A 19,029-nucleotide genomic window follows, 5' to 3' on the forward strand; every position below is an offset into this window, starting at 1 on the left:
GAGGGTGAACAACCTGTCCTTATCTACTAAGTCTATTCCCTTCAGTATCTTAAATGTTTCTATCATGTCCCCTCTCAGTCTCCTCTTTTCAAGGGAGAAAAGGCCCAGTTTCTCTAATCTCTCACTGTACAGTAACTCCTCCAGCCCTTTTACCATTTTAGTCGCTCTTCTCTGGACCCTTTCGAGTAGTACCGTGTCCTTCTTCATGTACGGCGACCAGTGCTGGGCGCAGTATTTCAGGTGAGGACGTACAGTGGCATGATAACCTTCTCCGATCTGTTCGTGATCCCCTTCTTTATCATTCCTGGCATTCTGTTCGCCCTTTTTGCTGCCGCCGCGCATTGTGCAGACGGCTTCATCAACTTGTCGACCAGTACTCCCAAGTCTCTCCTGGGGGATCTCTCCAAGTACCGCCCCAGACATCCTGTATTCGTGCATAAGATTTTTGTTACTAACATGCATCACCTTACACTTATCCATGTTGAATCTTATTTGCCATGTCGCCGCCCATTTCTCGAGCGTGTTTATGTCACGTTGCAGATCTTCACAGTCCTCCTGCTTCTTCACTACTCTGGATAACTTTGTATCATCTGCAAATTTAATCACCTCACTCGTTGTACCAATTTCCAGATCATTTATAAATATGTTGAAAAGCACGGGTCCAAGCACCGAACCCTGCGGCACTCCACTGGTGACGCTTTTCCAGTACGAGTATTGTCCATTTACCCCCCACTCTCTGTTTCCTATCCGCCAGCCAGTTTTTAATCCAGGCAGATTCTCCAAGACAAGACAGACTCGGAAGATTGGAGACCCAGCTTAGATCTCACACACGTTGGTGAATCCCTGAAGATTCCATGCTTCCACATGGAGACAGTGCAGCAGTAGCTCTAGGGGAATTTCTAGCTTATCTAAACTTGATAGAAACCTACCTGCACATTCTTATGTTTTAGGAGGTTCCTGAGAGTCCAGGTATTGGAGAGTCATTATCAGTCATTATTTTCATGTTCCCTATTGGTCTGGCAACAGCACTCCGCACGTTCACCAAGATGATGGTGGTGGTATCTGCGCATCTCCAAAGGGCAGGATTGTAAGTGCATCCATACTTGGAAGACTGGTTGATCAAAGCTCCATCATTCTCTGAAGGAGAACAGGCAGTGACTCAAATAGTTCAGGTGTTTCACAGCCTGGGCTGGATTGTAAATTGTTAAGAGCCAACTGGTTCCGTTCCAATCGCTGGGATACTTGTGAGTTCTATTCAATATGGTGGAAGGTCATGTCTGTCTTCCAGAGGCATGCAAACAAAGTTTTGTATTCAAATTTCAGACATGGTCAAGCCAGCTCTATTGGCGTAGCACTACCTCCAAGTGCTAGGCTCCATGGCAGCCACAATAGATGTGATTCTGTAGGCAAAGGCTCACATGCGGCCTTTCCAGAGTGCACTGTTGTCTTAGTGGTCCCCACAATCTAACTTCTTTCAAATGACACTCCTTTGGTTTCCAGATTCCTACAGCAGTATGAGTTGGTGGCTTCGTCCACAGTCATTATTGGGCATGCTCCTAAAATAGCGTCGTGGGTGATTCTCACAATGGATGCCAGCCTGTACAGCCGGGGAGGACACCACAATGGTCACCCAGTCCAGGAGAACTGGTTGGCTTCCCAAAACAAGTGGTCTATCAACTGATACGAGCTTTGAGCCATTTGGTTCTGGAAGAATCTGTCCGAGTGTTACAGTGGTGGCATATGTCGATCACCAAAGAGCCTGAAGTTTCACTTATTGTTCTGTTGGGCAGAGTTACACCTCCACGGCACATGTAACAGGAGTGACAGTGTCCATGTCAATTGCCTCAGCAAGCAGATCTTAGACCTGGGAGAATGGGCGTTATCTACAAAAGTGTTCCAGTTCATCGTTCTTTGATGAGATTATCCAACTTTTGATTTGAGGGTACAGTGAGTAACAAGAAGGCAAACCATTTCTTCGGTCGAAGATCCGAGCCCAGAAATGGAGGCCTGGACACTATAGTCCAGCCGTGTTTCCTCCGTGGCCCACAATAGGACAAATTCTCCACAGAATAGCAAACCACCTAGGGAGAGTAGTCCTCGTGGCTCCGGATTGGCCGCACAGGCCATATTATGAGGACTTAGTTCGTCTTCAGAGGGATGAAGGTCCCAGATTGCAGGTTCAGCCCAGCCTTCTTTCCCAGAGTCCAGTAGCATAGTAAATGACAGCAGATAAAGACAAGTCTGCCCATTTGTTATTCTAATTAAAAAAATACATGATTAAATTAACTTGTCTCTTCTTTGATATTTCTGGGCCATAGACTAAAGTCCACCTGATATTGTCCTAGGTTCCAACTGCTGAGGTTGCCATCTAAGCTCAGGGTTAACTCTCAAAAGACAGCAGTGTTGCTTTTCTCTTCAAAGAATTTACTTGAAAATGCTTCACATTTCACTATGAAAGGAGTCTCCTTACAATTCTCATCCAAAACCAAAATTCTGGGTGTAACACATTTCTAAGTTGGTTTCCTCATCTTTCTTTGCTCTCTGCCAAATTCGATCCATTTGTTTATTTCTTCAACAAAGTTCACCCTGTATTCTAATACATTCTTTTGTTTTGAGCAAACTTGATTATTGCAATTCTGTTTTCATTGAACTCCCGAAATACCAATTACATCGTCTACAATTAGTCCAGAATACTGCAGTGAGATTACTTCATAACTGTTCTAAGTTCAATTACATCTCACCGCTTCTAAGATCAGAACACATGCTTCTGGTGTCATATCGCATCCCCTTTAAATATAATATCCTTTCCCACCAGATTCTCTTGAGTGGTCTTTCCTCGTTTTTACGGGGAACCACAAGCACAAGGGGGCACTCGGAGAAATTGAAAGGGGAAAGGTTTAGAACAAACGCCAGGAAGTTCTTTTTCACTCAGAGGGTGGTGGATACATGGAACGCGCTACCGGAGGATGTGATAAGCAGAAGCACACTACAGGGCTTCAAAGAGGGTCTGGACAGGTACCTGGAGGACAAAGGGATTGAGGGGTACAGATAGGAGTAGAGGTAGGTAATAGGGATAGAATTAGAGGATTAGAGGCAGTTACAAAATTAGTCATGGACACTGTTCAGGCAATTAGGCCTGATGGGCCACCGCGGGAGCGGACCGCTGGGCAGGATGGACCTCTGGTCTGACTCAGCGGAGGCAACTTCTTATGTTCTTATATAGTCTTCTGGTTCCATATTCGCCTCAAAGAACCTCACGTTTTTCACAACAGCAGTTATTAGTCATTCCATCATTTAGACAACTTTTTCTGGATTTCCATAGGAATTCTTCATTCTGTGTTATGGCTTCTACTCTCTGGAATTCTTTGCCTTTTTACCTCCGTTGAGAGAAATCATTTGTAACCTTCAAGGCAAAATTAAAGGCATACTATTTCTCTTTAGCCTTTAGCTCTTTAACTTCCTCCTGATGGCTACTTTTCTTCTGTGTGGGCAGATTTAAATTCCCTCCCTTATCACATTGTTCATCCCTTTCCCCAACATTTTTATTGTAATCCCTGATTTCCTCTTTCCCCATGTTCTCAATTGTTTACCTTTACATTTTGTCTTTTTTCTGTTTTGGTTTTAAGTTTTTTTTAAATAATAAACCGCTTAGATTTGTCTTCTGGTTTTATATTTGTGGTATATTAAATAAATTGAACTTGAATTTAAGCTCACTCCAGCCTATCCAACCATCCCGTTGTTTTCAGGATATTTACTGTAAAGTCTGGCCAGTAACGTTCTCATGTTCGAAGTTAGTGGAGTTCCCGTTTGATGCCTCCCTAGCCCATCCTACATTACATAACATAAAACTAATAAAATTAATACTGAAAAAAAAACCTTTTATTCAAATAAAATTAAATCGGCTAAAAACTCCTCAACATTATTCTCGATTGTGAAATCTTTCTCTCATGATTCACAAAAGGACACAAAAAAAACAACTCTCTCAGCTCAAGATCTAGCTGATGCTTTTTGTGATAAAATTTTAAAAATACGTGAGCAATTTGATACCAACAAAGACATCGATTATCCTGATTCACCTAGCAAATTTATACTTCCCTGTGCCAAATGCTCAAATTTTAACATACCAACATTGACAGATATTAAACTCATTCTCCTAAAAACAAATTTAAAAAGTTCAGTATCGGAGATTATCTCTCCAGCAATATTAAAGAAATATTTCACCTGCTTTGGACCCTTTATACTTTCATTTGTCAAAAAGAGTCTCCTCACTGGGACCTTACCCAAGGCATGGAAATCAGCAGTAATTCTCCCCATTATAAAGGATCGTAAAATTAGTCTTGATGACCCTACTAATTACCGACCTATCACCAACATTCCGTTTTTAGCAAAATTACTGAAAGGGTGGTATTCAATCAATTATCGGATTTTGTTGAGTCTACAAACGTTTTGCACCCTAATCAAACTGGTTTTAGAAAAAACCACAACACTGAATATTCTTTAATAGGTCTGACCACAAAAATTATTTATCATCTTGACCACCATGATTCCGTTATTCTTTTTTCCCTTGATCTCTCAGCTGCTTTCGACACTATCGACCACTTGCTTTTATTGGACCGATTACAAAGTATAGGTGTCTGTAATACTTCATTACAATGGTTCACTTCCTTTTTAGCCGATCGTTCTTCAACAGTAAATTTCAATAATGCAAATTCTAAACTATTCTCTCATAATTATGGAATCCCACAGGGCTCCATTCTTTCTCCACTATTATTCAATGTTTTTCTTTCACCCTTACTTAGTTTGAGCCAATCTATCGGTTTCACTATTTATACGTATGCCGACGACATTCAGCTTGTTCATTCATTTAATCCTGAAAACACCAATGAAATACTTGCTATTAATCAAAAACTTGAAAAAATAAAAAACTGGCTCTCACAAAACAAATTAGCATTAAATATTACCAAAACCAAAGCATTATTTTTTCCAATGAAGCAAGGATTAATACTATCAGCGCCTTTTTTAATAAGCAACATACCAATTAAAATAGTTTCATCACTAAAATTACTAGGAGTCACTATTGATGACAAATTCTCATACCATGAACATATCAGCAATGTGGTAAAATGCTGTTTTTTTCGCTTGCGCCTAATCCGTTCGATGTCTAAATTTCTGGAACCTAAATCATTGAATATTTTAATACACTCTTTGGTCATGTCCAAATTAGACTATTGTAATTCACTCTTATTAAACATTACACAAAAAGAAAAAAAACGTCTACAAATAATACAAAATACTGCAGTTAAAATCATTCATAACGGCAAAAAATACGATCATGTAACACCCTTTTTAATAGACTCACATTGGCTCCCGATTAATCAACGAATAACCTATAAAATATCACTTCTAACTTTCAAAACTCTACTCAATAATGAACCTTTATTTATAGATCAACTATTAATTCCATATAGCTCATCCCAAGCATTAAGATCAACTGCTTTAGGAACACTTTCTGTACCCTCTCTAAAGATCATCGGAACCAGACGTCACGACATATTCTCAGTCATGGCACCCCTTACTTGGAATGCCCTTCCTTTATACATTAGAGAAACTAAAGACCTGAACTTATTTAAAACTAATCTAAAAACTTTCTTTTTAAAACTTCTTTTAATATTTAAAACCTTCTCACTTACTATTATTTTTTAATTTATTTATTTAATTTATTTTTTTTTTTTAATCAGCAATTTTAAATAATTCCTATTTCTTTTTTTTCTCAACTTCTCTCAATATGACTTTCTAAACCCCCAACCCTAATGTTTTTTCCTCTTTCACATTTTCCATTTCTTCTCCTCTGAGAAACGCAATATGTAACTTTAACCCACTTTATCCCTTCCCATTGTTTCTCAAGTTTGTCAGTATTGTCTGTCCGAAGTTTTTATGTACCTCTTTTAAAACTATGTATAGCATTTCTTTTTAATTGTTGCTCGCTTAGTACAAAATAGGCGATTTATCAAAATCAATAAAACTTGAAACTTGAATTCTAGCAGTTGGAAATCCATCCATTATCAAAGAAAACATCTAAACAGAAAATGCCTCTCAAATATAGGGATCCAATACAATTAGAGATTTAAAAGAGGAGACTGAGAGGGGACATGATTGAGACATTCAAGATAATGAAGGGAATAGACTTTGTAGATAAGGACAGGTTGTTTACCCTCTCCAAGGTGGGGAGAATGAGAGGGCACTCTCTAAAGTTAAAAGGGGATAGATTCCGTACAAAAGTAAGGAAATTCTTCTTCACCCAGAGAGTGGCGGAGAACTGGAATGCTCTTCCGTAGTCTGTTATAGGGGAAAACACCCTCCAGGGATTCAAGACAAGGCTAGACAAGTTTCTGCTGAACAGGAATGTATGCTGATAAGGCTGGTCTCGGTTAGGGCACTGGTCTTTGACCTGGGGGCTGCTGTGTGAGCGGACTGTTGGGCGCGATGGACCATTGGTCTGACCCAGCAGCGGCAATTCTTATGTTCTTTTGTTCTTAAATCAAATAAGGAAAAAAGGCATGAAAAGCTAGCATATGAGCAGTGCAGAAATCAAACATCTAAGAATTGCCATACTGGGACAAACTGAAGGTCCATCAAGTCCAGTATCATTTCTTCAAAAAAACCCTTGGTTCAATTCACACTTCTTAAACGTCAATTACGCTCCTTAGAATGTAAATGGTGAGCAAATACCACTCTATCCAATCATGATAAATATAAGGAACATTCAGAATTCTATAAACAATCAATTAATCTGGAAAATAAAAAATATTACAAAAAATGTATTTCAAAAGCAAAGAACTCCTCGGCCCTATTCTCCATTCTAAAAAATCTGACACATATCAAAAGTGATTCCTCCCCCATAGCCCAAAGCCTAGCAAACTTTTTCCATGCAAAAATCCAAACCATAAGGAATTCAATAAAAAATGAATCTCAATACATTCAAAATACGGATGATAATACCACAAACCACTTATGTGCAACATGCTCTCACTTCAATCTTCCTTCTCTAAATGGCATTCAGCACATTATGCAATCTCTAAACCCCAAAGGTTCAAATTCTGATTCCATCCCACCGTTTATCTTAAAACATCATTTTTCTATCTTTGGCCCATTTATACTTAAATTAATTACCAAAAGCCTTACCACAACAACAATACCATCAGCCTAGAAACATTCTTTAATCTGTCCTACACTTAAAAACAGTAAAGAAAGCACTTCAGACTGCGCCAACTACAGGCCTATTTCAAATCTTCCATTTCTTTCAAAATTAACAGAGAAAATAATATTCAATCAGATATCCGATTTCTTCGACCATGCTTTACATCCCAATCAAACCAGTTTTCACAAAAATCATTAAATGAAACATGCTTTACTAGATCTGACCACTTCCATACAATATTATCTAGACCTCTCAGCTGCTTTTGATACGATAGACCATTCATTACTTCTCCAAAGACTTGCTGCCATTGGAATTTCTGAACAAATCCTTGATTGGTTCTCTTCTTATTTTTCAAATTGTACCTCTATAGGTACAATAACACATCATCAACTGTATTTAAAAATAACTTCGGCATTCCTCAGGAATCTATACTTCCCCCTCTTCTTTTCAATATTTATCTGGCCCCTTTGCTTACTTTATGCCAATCCATCGGTCTTATCGTGTACACTTACGCGGACGATATTCAGATCATCGATCCCATTGACGCATCTAATCCTAATGACATCAATCTCGTCAATTTAAAACTCGATGAGATCAGCCAATGGCTATGTGATAATATGCTTTCGCTAAATATCACCAAAACCAATTGTCTGCTTTTTCCATGGAAAGAAAATATTCACTTAACATCCCCGATTAACATCAATGACACACCAATAAACTTCGTTAGTTCAATCAAAATTCTCGATGTAATGATTGACAATAAACTGTCCTAGCGCCTTCAGATTAGCACAGTTGATATTTATACTTATATATTTTGACTTTATCCGAACTTTGGATTGACAACATAGATGCCTTAGTCCCCGTTGCATCTATGATTTGATTGTAAGGAACATTGTAATTGTATAATATCCTTGTTTTTGATTTATTTGTGATTGTAAGTGATACCTTTAACTGTAAAATATCCTTGATTTGTTTTATTTATACATTTATTGTGTTAAAATTCAATAAAAATATTTTAAAAATGAGATTAGAGCAGTTGTCAAGAATTGTTTTTGGAAACTCAGAATGGTCAGATCCTTAGCCAACATTCTTGATCCTCAGTCTCTTAACATTTTAATTCACTCCCTCATAATTTCCGAACTCAATTATTGTAATTCCTTATTCAAAGGTGTCTTGTCAAAAAGACATCTGACGCTTACAATTAATATAAAACACTGCCAAAAAAATTATAACGAACAAGAAAAAATTTGATCACGTCACTCCTTTGCTAAAAAGTGCACATTAGTTACCAATCCACCATCGTATTGCTTATAAAATTGCTTTAATCACCTTTAAAACTATGAACTCCAAGGAACCTGCTTTTATTCATAAGTTCCTTATTCCTCATGATCCTTCGAGAACTTTAAGATCTGCCTCTCAGCACCTTCTTCATGTCCCATCCTTAAAAATCATTAGTGCACATAGGGCTACTTTATTCGCAACTATAGCCCCTACAATATGGAATTCATTACCATCACATTTAAGATCTGAGAAAAATTTAGATAAATTTAAGGGCAACCTTAAAAACTTCTTATTTAAAGATACTTATGATTGCTAAATGATCTCTGGGTCCTTCCTTGCCAAATTCTGTTTTACTTATATTCAACACTGATATGATTCCTCCCATTTCCCTCTTGTTTTTAACCTTAATTGTACTCTCTTCCTTTAAAATTGTCTTCTCCCTACCATCCTGTTGTTTTCATGTAAGTAATGTCGTGTTACTAATACGTTTGTTAATTGTTCCCCATTTTAATTTTTTTTAATTGTCAAACGCTTAGAATGTTTGATTAACATTTTATCAATTTTAATAAAACTTGAAAACTTGGCCAACCCAGGTCCCAAGTACCTAGCTAGATCTCAAGTAGTAAGCAGTCCTTGGTATGGCAGCACTAGGCAGAGACTTCTGGCATCAGTGCCAGCAAAGAAAAGAAAATTCAGTTCAATATAACTACAGTTCTCCCTCCATATTCGCGGTGATTGGGGATGAACTGACCAGCGAATAACTTTCTCATATGTTGTTTGCGGTTTTCTGTTAAAAACCCTGGAGAATATGATAAAACCGCAAATAACATATGAGAGAGCCTCTGGAACCCATGCAACAGTATTCGAGTTTGCACTTATATGCACAGAAATTGGCCATGGATGATGTAATTTGGGGGGAAGGAGCCAGCAAGCTATAAAACGCGAATAATCGAAACCGCGATTGCTGAAACCATGAATACAGAGAGAGAAGTGTAATTTTTATTATTCAATTTCACAATATTTATAACCCGCACTAATCTCAAACTAGATCCTAGGTGGATAACAATACGTGTAAAATACGCTTAACATTCTTCAAATCATAAACAGAAAACTATAACAATTAAAAATAAGTCTTCAAGATTTTATGAAAAACATAAAATAAATTTTTTCTTTAGCTCTTTAGGAAGATCATTCCATAAATAACATCCAAATGATTAATCAATTAGAGACTTCAAATGATTATGTTTAAATGATTAATAACCAAGTTTCAAAGAGCACTAAAATGAGAGTTAATCCAATTAATTGCAAAGGACCAGTAACTCATCAAAACTTCTGGTCCCATACCATGCAATAATTTGAAGATCAAAAATTACCATCTTAAAATTAGCTCCTCTAATCATCAACCAGTGTAGTTGTTGCAAAAATGGAGTAGCCTGATCATATTTCTTTGCTTTAAAAATTAGGTGAGTCACTGTATTCTGTAACAACTGCAATCTATTTTTTAAATTTGACATTATACCGCAGTATAAAGAACAATCCAACTGAGGCAAAACAATTAACCGCAGTTCAAAAACTATCAGGGGACAGAACAGGGTGAATTATCAAGAGGAATATGTTTTATGGTGTTTCTGTAATCTACAAGTTATTCTCTTTTTCTCTTTCCAGGCAGAAATTTTTAAGGCATTTGTACAGTTATTTGAAGTAGCTACAGCAAAACCAGCTCCATTGGGTATCTGTGATTATCCATCATCTCGAGCACTGTATGCTATTGACTTGATGCTAAAGTGGGATAAAAATAGCGATGGTAAGCTTCTACACTTTCCTTGAATTATGCTTATGTGTATTTTCCTTAACTTACCTTCATGGAGGATTTTTGTAATGATTGAATTCCAATAAATTTGTAAAAATTGCATACACAGGACCAAGTATTCCAATGATATTTTGAATGGCAGTAAATAGAAGATCCTTCTTTTAATAATGTTTTTTATTGGTTAAAAGCTTGATACAAGCAGAATATAAAAGTGAATCGCAATCAAATATATATAATGAAATACAATGACTGTGTGACTTTCCATGTCTGCAACATAACCCTTCTCACAATACAAGCTGAATATCTTCAAAATTAATTACCACACAAATAATATTCATATATTCTTAATATCAGAAATCCTGTGCTTCAATTTTTCAATTCAAAAAAAGCGGAAGAGACCTCAGTGTTTCTCAGGAAAATTCATGTGAAACCTTCTCTGGCAACAAAAATATTGTCATAGAGAAAGACATCCTTGGTCTCGTATAACACCGCTTCAATTTTCACTATTTTCACCATTCTTAATTTATCCCACTTAGGTGAAGTCAAAAATAAGCACTTATCTTAGTAATTTCTTGGTGTAAGGAGATTGAATTGCTTTTTCCAACCGTAGTTGATTGGTACCGCGCTGGACCTTTAACTGCACGACTGCGGTGATTTTTGCAAATATCAGAAGAAATTACTAAGATAAGTGCTTATTTTTGACTTCACCTAAGTGGGATAAAGAATGGTGAAAATAGTGAAAATTGAAGCGGTGTTATATGGGACCAAGGATGTCTTTCTCTATGACAATATTTTTGTTGCCATAGAAGGTTTCACAGGAATTTTCCTGAGAAACACTGAGGTCTCTTCCGCTTTTTTGAATTGAAAAATTGAAGGATTTCTGATATTAAGAATATATGAATATTATTTATGTGGTGATTAATGCAACATAACCCACCATATTAATAACCACCTCCCCATTAAACATTAATTTAGCAAATGCCTCTAGATAGAAAAACATTGAGAGTGTTTCATAAATTACTTTTATGTCATTTGTGTCAAAATGATAGTTAATTCCATACCAAGTTTCAAGTTTATTAGGATTTTATATACCGCCTATCAAGGTTATCTAAGCGGTTTTACAATCAGGTACTCAAGCATTTTCCCTCTCTGTCCCGGTGGGCTCACAATCTAGCTAATGTACCTGGGGCTACACAGGCCCTGCAGAAGAAAAGGTGCACCTCCCTTACCCGCTCCCCCCCCCAGGTACTTCTTTTAAATCTTTGACAGCTCAAGTAACTACTCTGGTCTGCTGCTCACGCCGACCTGGCTCCCTCTGAAATCACTTCCGGGTCATGGGACTTCAAAGAGATAGCCATCACCATCTTGAGCAGTCCTGAGAAACTGCTCGTGCTGGCAAAAATTTAAAGAGGTATGGAGGTGGAAAGGGAGGGTACAGGGGGGGCACCGCCCCAAATGCCTCCTACCCTTGCTATGCCAATTCCTAGGTTTTCTTCTTCCTTCCCCCATCCCTGCAAGGTATAATCTCCATTTTGGCTCAGAGTATGCACTAAGATTTTAGGATGGTGGTACCTCATGTGGCTAGGGTATGTTGGGAGTCTATGTAAGAGTGGGTTTTTTGTTTGTTTTTTTCCTTAGCGCTAAATATATGGAATGGAATCCTAAAATACAGTATGTATAAGAAGGGGCAAATTTTAATGCTTATGCCTTTAACTTATCCACAATTTTTTAATGATTTGTGTCTTCCCTTTCCCAATGTTTTTTTTACCTTAATTGTTTCTTTTACAACCTAATTGTATTTCTTCTTTAACTCTCCTTATGTTTGACTTTGTATGCATATGCTGAATTTTAATATGTTTAGTAGAATTAGTTTTTGTTAGTTATGTCTATTTCCCCCAACTCTGTAATTTTTTATTAATTGTACATCGTTTAGAATTTTGAATAGGTGATAAATCAAATTTCATAATAAACTTGGAAACTTATTTAAGTTACAGAATCTGGCATTTGGGGCCAGATTCTGTAAACGGTTTCTACATCTGTCAGAGGCTACAAAAATGGTGCCATTTTCAATCATGCGTACAGATAAGAGGGACTTACCCGATGAACAGAGTTTGCGGGGGTAGCATAGGGGGAGATAAGTGAGGCGAGATATAGAGTGAATGCACTTGTAAATCAGTAAGAGGAGTTTGAACTATTAAGGAACAGATGTAGAGCCAATGAAGTGACTTGAGAGAGGTAATGTGAGTGTGGCTACTCTTGCGGAATATGAGTCATGCAGCAGCATTTTGAACAGATTGGAGGGGAGAGACGTTCGAGTGGAAGACCTGAGAGAAGTACATTGCATTAGTCTAAGCAAGAAGTGATGAGAGCGCGGATAAGGGTTTTGGTAGTGTGCTTGGAGAGGAGAGGTCAGATTTTGGTAATAATATAGAGGGGGAAGTGACAGGTTTTAGCAGCTTGTTGGATATGAGCGGAGAAATAGAGAGAGGAGTCAAAGATTACCCAGTGGTTGCAAGCTGACAAAACAGGGAGGATAAGTATATTATCCACAGAGATGGAGAATGGTAGGAAGGGGGGAGGTGGGTTTAGGCGGAAAGAGAAGGAGTTTAGATTTAGACATATTTAGTTTTAGATGGCGGTGAGAAATCCAAGAGGCAATGTCGAACAGGCAGGCTGAGACTCGGGCCTGAATTCCTGTAAAGAAATCTGGCGTGGAGAGGTAGATTTGGGAATCATCAGCATAGAGGTGATAATGAAAACTATGGGAAGAGACCAGTGTACCGAGAGAGTGGGTAAATATGGAGAGTAGGAGAGGGCCCAAGAAAGAGCCTTGAGATACACCTATAGACAGTGGGATAGCAGCAGAGGAGAACATAAGAATAGCCTTACTGGGTCCATGATGCCCAGTAGCCCATTCTCACAGTGGCCAATCCAAGTTCCTAGTACCTAGCCAAAACCCAAGGAGTAGCAACATTGCATGCTTCCAATCCAGGGCAAGCAGTGGCTTCCCCCATGTCTGTCTCAATAACAGACTATGGACCTTTCCTCCAGGAAATTGTTCAAACTTTTCTTAAAAACAGCTATGCTATCCACTCTTACCACAACCTCTGGCAATGCTTTCCAGAGCTTAACCATTCTGAGTCGAAAAAATATTTCCTCCTATTGGTTTTAAAAGTATTTCCCTGTAACTTCATTGAGTGTCCCCTAGTGTTTGTAATTTTTGACGGAGTGAAAAATCGATCCACTTGTACCTGTTCTACTCAGGATTTTGTAGACTTCAGTTATATCTCCCCTCAGTCGTCTCTTTCCCAAGCTGAAGAGCCCTAACCTCTTTAGTCTTTCCTCATACGAGAGGAATTCCATCCCCTTTATCATCTTTATCAACTGCTACTACATACATTGATGGGATAGGAAGAAAACCAAGAGAGAACAGAACCCTGGAATCTCAGCAAGGACAATATATTGAGGAGTAGGTGGTGATCAACAATATCAAAGGCAGCAGACAGATGGAGAAGGATAGAGTAGAGGCCATTGGATCTGTCCAGGAACAGGTCATTAGAGACTTTAGCAAGGGCAGTTTCCGTAGAATGGAGAGGGCAAAAGCCGATTGAAGTACCAGGGATGTGCACACAATGGCTGTGCAAACAATCTCTAGAATAATAATGTCCCCAGAAGTAAGCATATACAAATTACAGAAGCATATTAATCAGAGCAGAAAGGAAAAAGGGTATATAGAGTAGTGAGAAAGGTAACTGAAAACAGTAAAAACAATAAAATAAACTACTAATCTAATATAATAAAATGCTAAGCGTGTTCCCTGATCTGTATGTCCGTGGAGGAAGGAGTGCACATGTGCGCCTACAACTGCCCCACACTCGCGGCCCTCCAATGCATCGGAGCCAGAGGGAAGGGATGTGGGAGGCAAGAAGTTCAGCAGCAGAGACGCCATCCCTTCTTTGTTTGCAGTTCCCAGCCGCTGAGGACTCTCTCGAAGGCCCTGGCGGAGGGCTGGTCGCTGCCCCTGCGTGGGACTGGCGAGCTGAAGGTGTTCCGGGCGGTGGCCACCAGCGGCTCGAACCTGCGCAGACAAAAATCCCTCTCCTGCCTCACCGACACCAAAAAGAAGCCCTGCCGCACGTCCGTGGCACCCACCCCTGCCCCGCTGTCGCGCTCCCTCTCGCGAAAAGTTCGCAAAAGGGTTCTGGAGAATGCGGGAGCAGGAGAGGGAGGAGGAGGAAAGGAAGAGAAGAGAGCCACACACTCATCTTCCTCCTCTTCTGCACTGCCCCAGTGCAGCAATACCTGCTGCCTCACTGGGGGACCCGACCTCGGTGGTCAGGTAACCTACTGTCACTGAAGCCTACACCCTAGGCCCACGGCAGTTGCATTCTGCGTGAGGCGGTTTCCAAGCCTCAACAGGATGGCTTGCGCCGAGCCCCTTCTCAAATAAGCCTGTTTGGGGAAGGGAAATATTTGGATTTAACTTGGGTGGTGTGTGTGCTGGGGAATCAGTGAATGATCTTACATTACTTTAGGTAAAGGGGGGGGGGTGTTGGGAAGGGAACAATCTTACTTCTATTTGGGGAGAGGGGTGTGATTTGTTGGGGACAGGAAACGATCTTGCTTTGATTTGGGGGGAGAGTTTTAATTGGTTGAGAACAATAAACTATCTTGGTTTTATTTGGGGGAGGGCTGTGATTGGGAGAAAGGCTACTGCTGGACAGGGGACATGGGAGGTAAAAGGAAGGGAGAAGATACAGAAAGAAAGAAAGAAAGACTGACAGACAGCCAGGGAGAGAGACAGTAAGACGGTAAAAATAACAATAGAAATAAAACCAAGAACATAAAAGCCTAATTGATTTAAACAGCCCAAGAAAATAAAAGGTTCCTTTTACAAAGCAGCACTACTGATTTGCAGTGTGCTGAATGCAAAGAAACCCCCCTCAGTTTCTATGGGCTTTCTCGCATGCATCAATGCATCACTAATCAGTAGCACTGCTTTGTTAAAAGAGCCCTAGAAGGCAGGATTCCCACAATTATTCTAAATACTTGGGGCTAAAAAACAAAAAAAACACTTGTAAATCTAATTCTGTTTCATTTCAGAACGAGTTGTTCTTAGCCCATGGTAAATCTGTATATTAAAGTACTTTCTTTCACCCCCACAGATGATGGTCTGAAAGTTATTTTTACTATCTAAAATTGGTGGGATGGGAAGGTCCATCTTGCTAAGAGGCTTTACTCAGTAGTCTAGCTATTACATTATATATTTATTTTTGCATGTTTGCTTTTTTAGATTCCATTATTTTTACCATTTTTGCTGTGACCCTGTAAATCGGGGGCTCTCAACCCAGTCCTTGGGACACACTTGCAGGACATCATGAATATGCATGAAAGAGATTTGCATTCAGTGGAGGGTGTGCATGCTTGAATCCCTGCTCTAAACCAATGCATATATCCCCTCCTTTACTAACGCAAAAGTGTGGTTTTTAGCGCCGGCAGCAGCAGTAACTGCTCCAATGCTTATAAAATTTCTGTGAGCATCGGAGCAGTTACTGCCGCTGCTGGCGCTAAAACCCGCACTACGCGTTAATAAAGGAGGGGGATAATTTGTGATGTAGAAATCTTGACGTATGAGGAATCATTATAGACATTTTTGCACACAAGAGTGGAAAGTAAAGAATATACTGCTGATTTTGGAATTATTGTATAATCTATAACATTTATATATTTATCTTTTTACTTTATGTAGGGAAACAAACAATGCAGCCTCAGATCCTGGAAGTGAACTTCAATCCAGACTGTGCTAGAGCCTGCCAATATCACCCAACATTTTTTAATGACATCTTCAGCGTCTTGTTTCTGGATAAACCCAACAACTGTAACGTGACATGCATTGTATAGGACAGGGTGGCATATGTCTCTAAATGTTCAGTAGCAATGGTATTCTTCATGGTGCTGTGTTTATTAGATGTAGTGATATGCAAGTATTGGCAACTTCACTCTTTACAGATCTCTTATGCTAAATGTGGGGGGGAAAAGGAAAATGTTGATACTTGGAAAAACAATTGGATCAAATGACTGGAACTGCTCAGGTTCTCTAATACCCATATCTCAATTGGGTTAGTGTTGTACAAACTTCCCTATTAAGTGTATCATTCATAAGTGCATCATGTGATGTCATCAGCTATACAATTTTTTCATAAAGACTGTATTGAACACTAAAATGCTCATTTTATATTCCAGTTATTATGGAATGCTATGTTGAATTTGCTTACCAGAAGCTAGTTACATGATCTAATTATACTAAGTTCACATTTAACAAACTTTTTTATATTTTTAAATTCTGCAAGGGAATTTGTGAATTATACAAATTGACAATCATGTTAAACTGGAATTAAAATTACTGGCTCATAGATTGTGGCTCCACTATGTAGGGCCTGTTATAATAAGCAAGAGAGAGGATAGGCACTGTTATTTAATGGCTACATTGAAAATGGAGAATTCTGCCTTGATTTAGAGCAGTGTGTCACAAACTTTTTAAGGTGCAGCACACTAATCTCACACTGGAAATGCGCAGACATCGACATGATGACATCACACGCATGCATGCATAACGTCCGCACATACGCGGATGTTCTCCAGCCGTTGCCCTGAGCCTCCTATTACTGCCGGGGGGGGGGAGAGGGAGGTGCTGCAAAAGGGAAGGTGAAGAGAAAGAGGAGAGGCTTTTTCCCCATGAGAGGCACATCCTGTAAGCAGTCAGCCAGCGCCTCTCCTCCTCGCTGGCATCTTGCAGCACACAGTTTGCAATACACTGATTTAGAGTGTGATATAACTCAGCTTTTTCACACAGTGTTACCTGTAAAATTCCTCCCCACTCTGAAATAAAGTATTTAACCATATACAAATCAAGTAACACTTGGTTTAGTTGAAGGGGGATGTGAATGAGAAATTGTCATACATACCACTGCAGACTAGATGGGCCATTTGGCCTTTATCTGCCATCATGTTTCTATATCAATTTAGTCTCAAATCCATATATACATTTCAGTTGAGTTCATAAAAGCATAGGTAGGCTGGGAAGAGGCTCTAAATGGTGAGGAATGGGTATTAATCCATAAATTGTTGTTGATGGTGTTTGCTTGTTTATTGGGTGTTTTGACTAGGTCATATTGAAGGACTCTTGTAATAGGCAGAGTTCTTTCAAGATTTTCTCTGATGTACTAGTTTCAGGGCTGTATTGTTGGTTTAAATAGTAAGTTTTTTTTTAAAAAGGTATAGGTTGAAGAAACTGTCTCAAAGTAGTACTGCATATCTCTACATATATTGTTAATATAATTTCTGAAAAAAAATTTGATTTTTATTAAAAGTAAATATTCTCTAAGCAGAAGTGGGCAATTTTATAAGCAAGTTATTTGAGCATGTAAAATGCTGCTCTTCATTCTTAAGATGCCTACAAAATACTTCCAATCCAATGGGTCCCAAGCCTGGTCCTGGAGGCATCCCAGCCAGTCAGAGTTTTCAGGATATTCACAATGAATGAGAGGCTAGCATGTAGTGCCTCCTGATATGCAAATTATCTCATGCATATTTATTGTGGTTATCCTAAAAATCCTGACTGGCTGGGGTACCTCCAGAACCAGGTGTAGGAACTTCTAATCTCTTGTATCTCCTCCTCTGACAAAAAGTTGTAGAGCTTAATTGTGTAGTGGGTGAAAAGTATTATCTTAGTAAGAATGTAACATCATATAACTATGGTTTAGATCAGGGGTGTCCAACCTGCGGCCCGAGGACCACATGCAGCCCCTTGAAGTATTTTGTGCGGCACCGGTCAAGGGCGATGCAGTGTTTTCCTCTGCTGCCCCCGGGTGTTTACCGTCTTACTGGCTCCCTCCTCTGTCTTGCTGCAGCGTTTGTGCGGCCCCAGAAAACATTTTTTCCGGCCAATGCGGCCCAGGGAAGCCAAAAGGTTGGACACCCCTGGTTTAGATCGTTTAATTTTTTTCCTCTTTGTCATTTTGCATTTATCCACATTAAGGAGAGCTGGTATTGAGATGCATTACAGCGTTTGTTGTCCCTTAATATTAGGTACCTCAGGATACATAGTAATGAGATGCAAATGCATGCAAAACAGCTCATTACCATGTAAACAGCTATTCTGGGAAAATATTGCCAGCAAAAAAGCTGGTGGTATTTATCCATCTTGGGAGCATGGGCCACAGATTGGCTGCCCAGTGCTCCTGAACCACTTCTTTAAAATGGCTAAGCGTAAGTAATCCCCTTACTTCCAGCCCCCTTCCCCCATAGGCCCTCTTGGACATACCTGGCAAATCTCTGGGGATCTAGTGGTGGTGGGAGTGGCACTCAGTTGCTCCGCCTTTTATATGGCAGGGTTCAAAATGATGATGTTGATCCCTAGCAGTAGTTTAGTGATAGTACTGCCATGGGTCAAGCTGCCATACCCTTATATGGCAATGACCACTATGAGACTACCGCTAGCGGCCAATAATGCTATTTTGAATCTGGCACCAGAAGAGGCAGGAGCAACTGAAATATGCACCTCTCAACTCCACTGGTCCATTAGACCCTCAGTGGTTTTTCAGGCAGACATGGGAGAGTTTAAGGAACTGGGTTGTATTTTTTTTTGTTTTGTTTTGTTTTTTAGGTGGGTGAGGGGGGGGTTGAGAGAGGGCTAGCAAATTGTGTAGCTTTAGGAGGGAACACTTTAGCCTGGACCGTT

At 39.4% G+C, this 19,029-nt stretch overlaps 1 protein-coding gene across 3 annotated transcripts in view; it reads left to right on the forward strand.

Annotated features, from left to right (window-relative positions):
* The window catches only part of TTLL12 (tubulin tyrosine ligase like 12), a 212,588-nt gene extending 194,909 nt beyond the window's left edge, over nucleotides 1-17,679 (forward strand). For all 3 annotated transcript variants that reach the window (XM_033951183.1, XM_033951184.1, XM_033951185.1), the window contains exons 13-14: nucleotides 10,145-10,283; nucleotides 16,039-17,679. In XM_033951183.1, the coding sequence (XP_033807074.1) occupies nucleotides 10,145-10,283; nucleotides 16,039-16,190 (291 nt within the window). In that variant the 3' untranslated portion in view covers nucleotides 16,191-17,679. The remainder of the gene's footprint in view (nucleotides 1-10,144; nucleotides 10,284-16,038) is intronic.
* The last annotated feature ends 1,350 nt before the right edge of the window (nucleotides 17,680-19,029 follow it).

Source organism: Geotrypetes seraphini, chromosome 7 (genome assembly GCF_902459505.1).
Source record: "Geotrypetes seraphini chromosome 7, aGeoSer1.1, whole genome shotgun sequence".
NCBI classification, from domain to species: domain Eukaryota; kingdom Metazoa; phylum Chordata; class Amphibia; order Gymnophiona; family Dermophiidae; genus Geotrypetes; species Geotrypetes seraphini.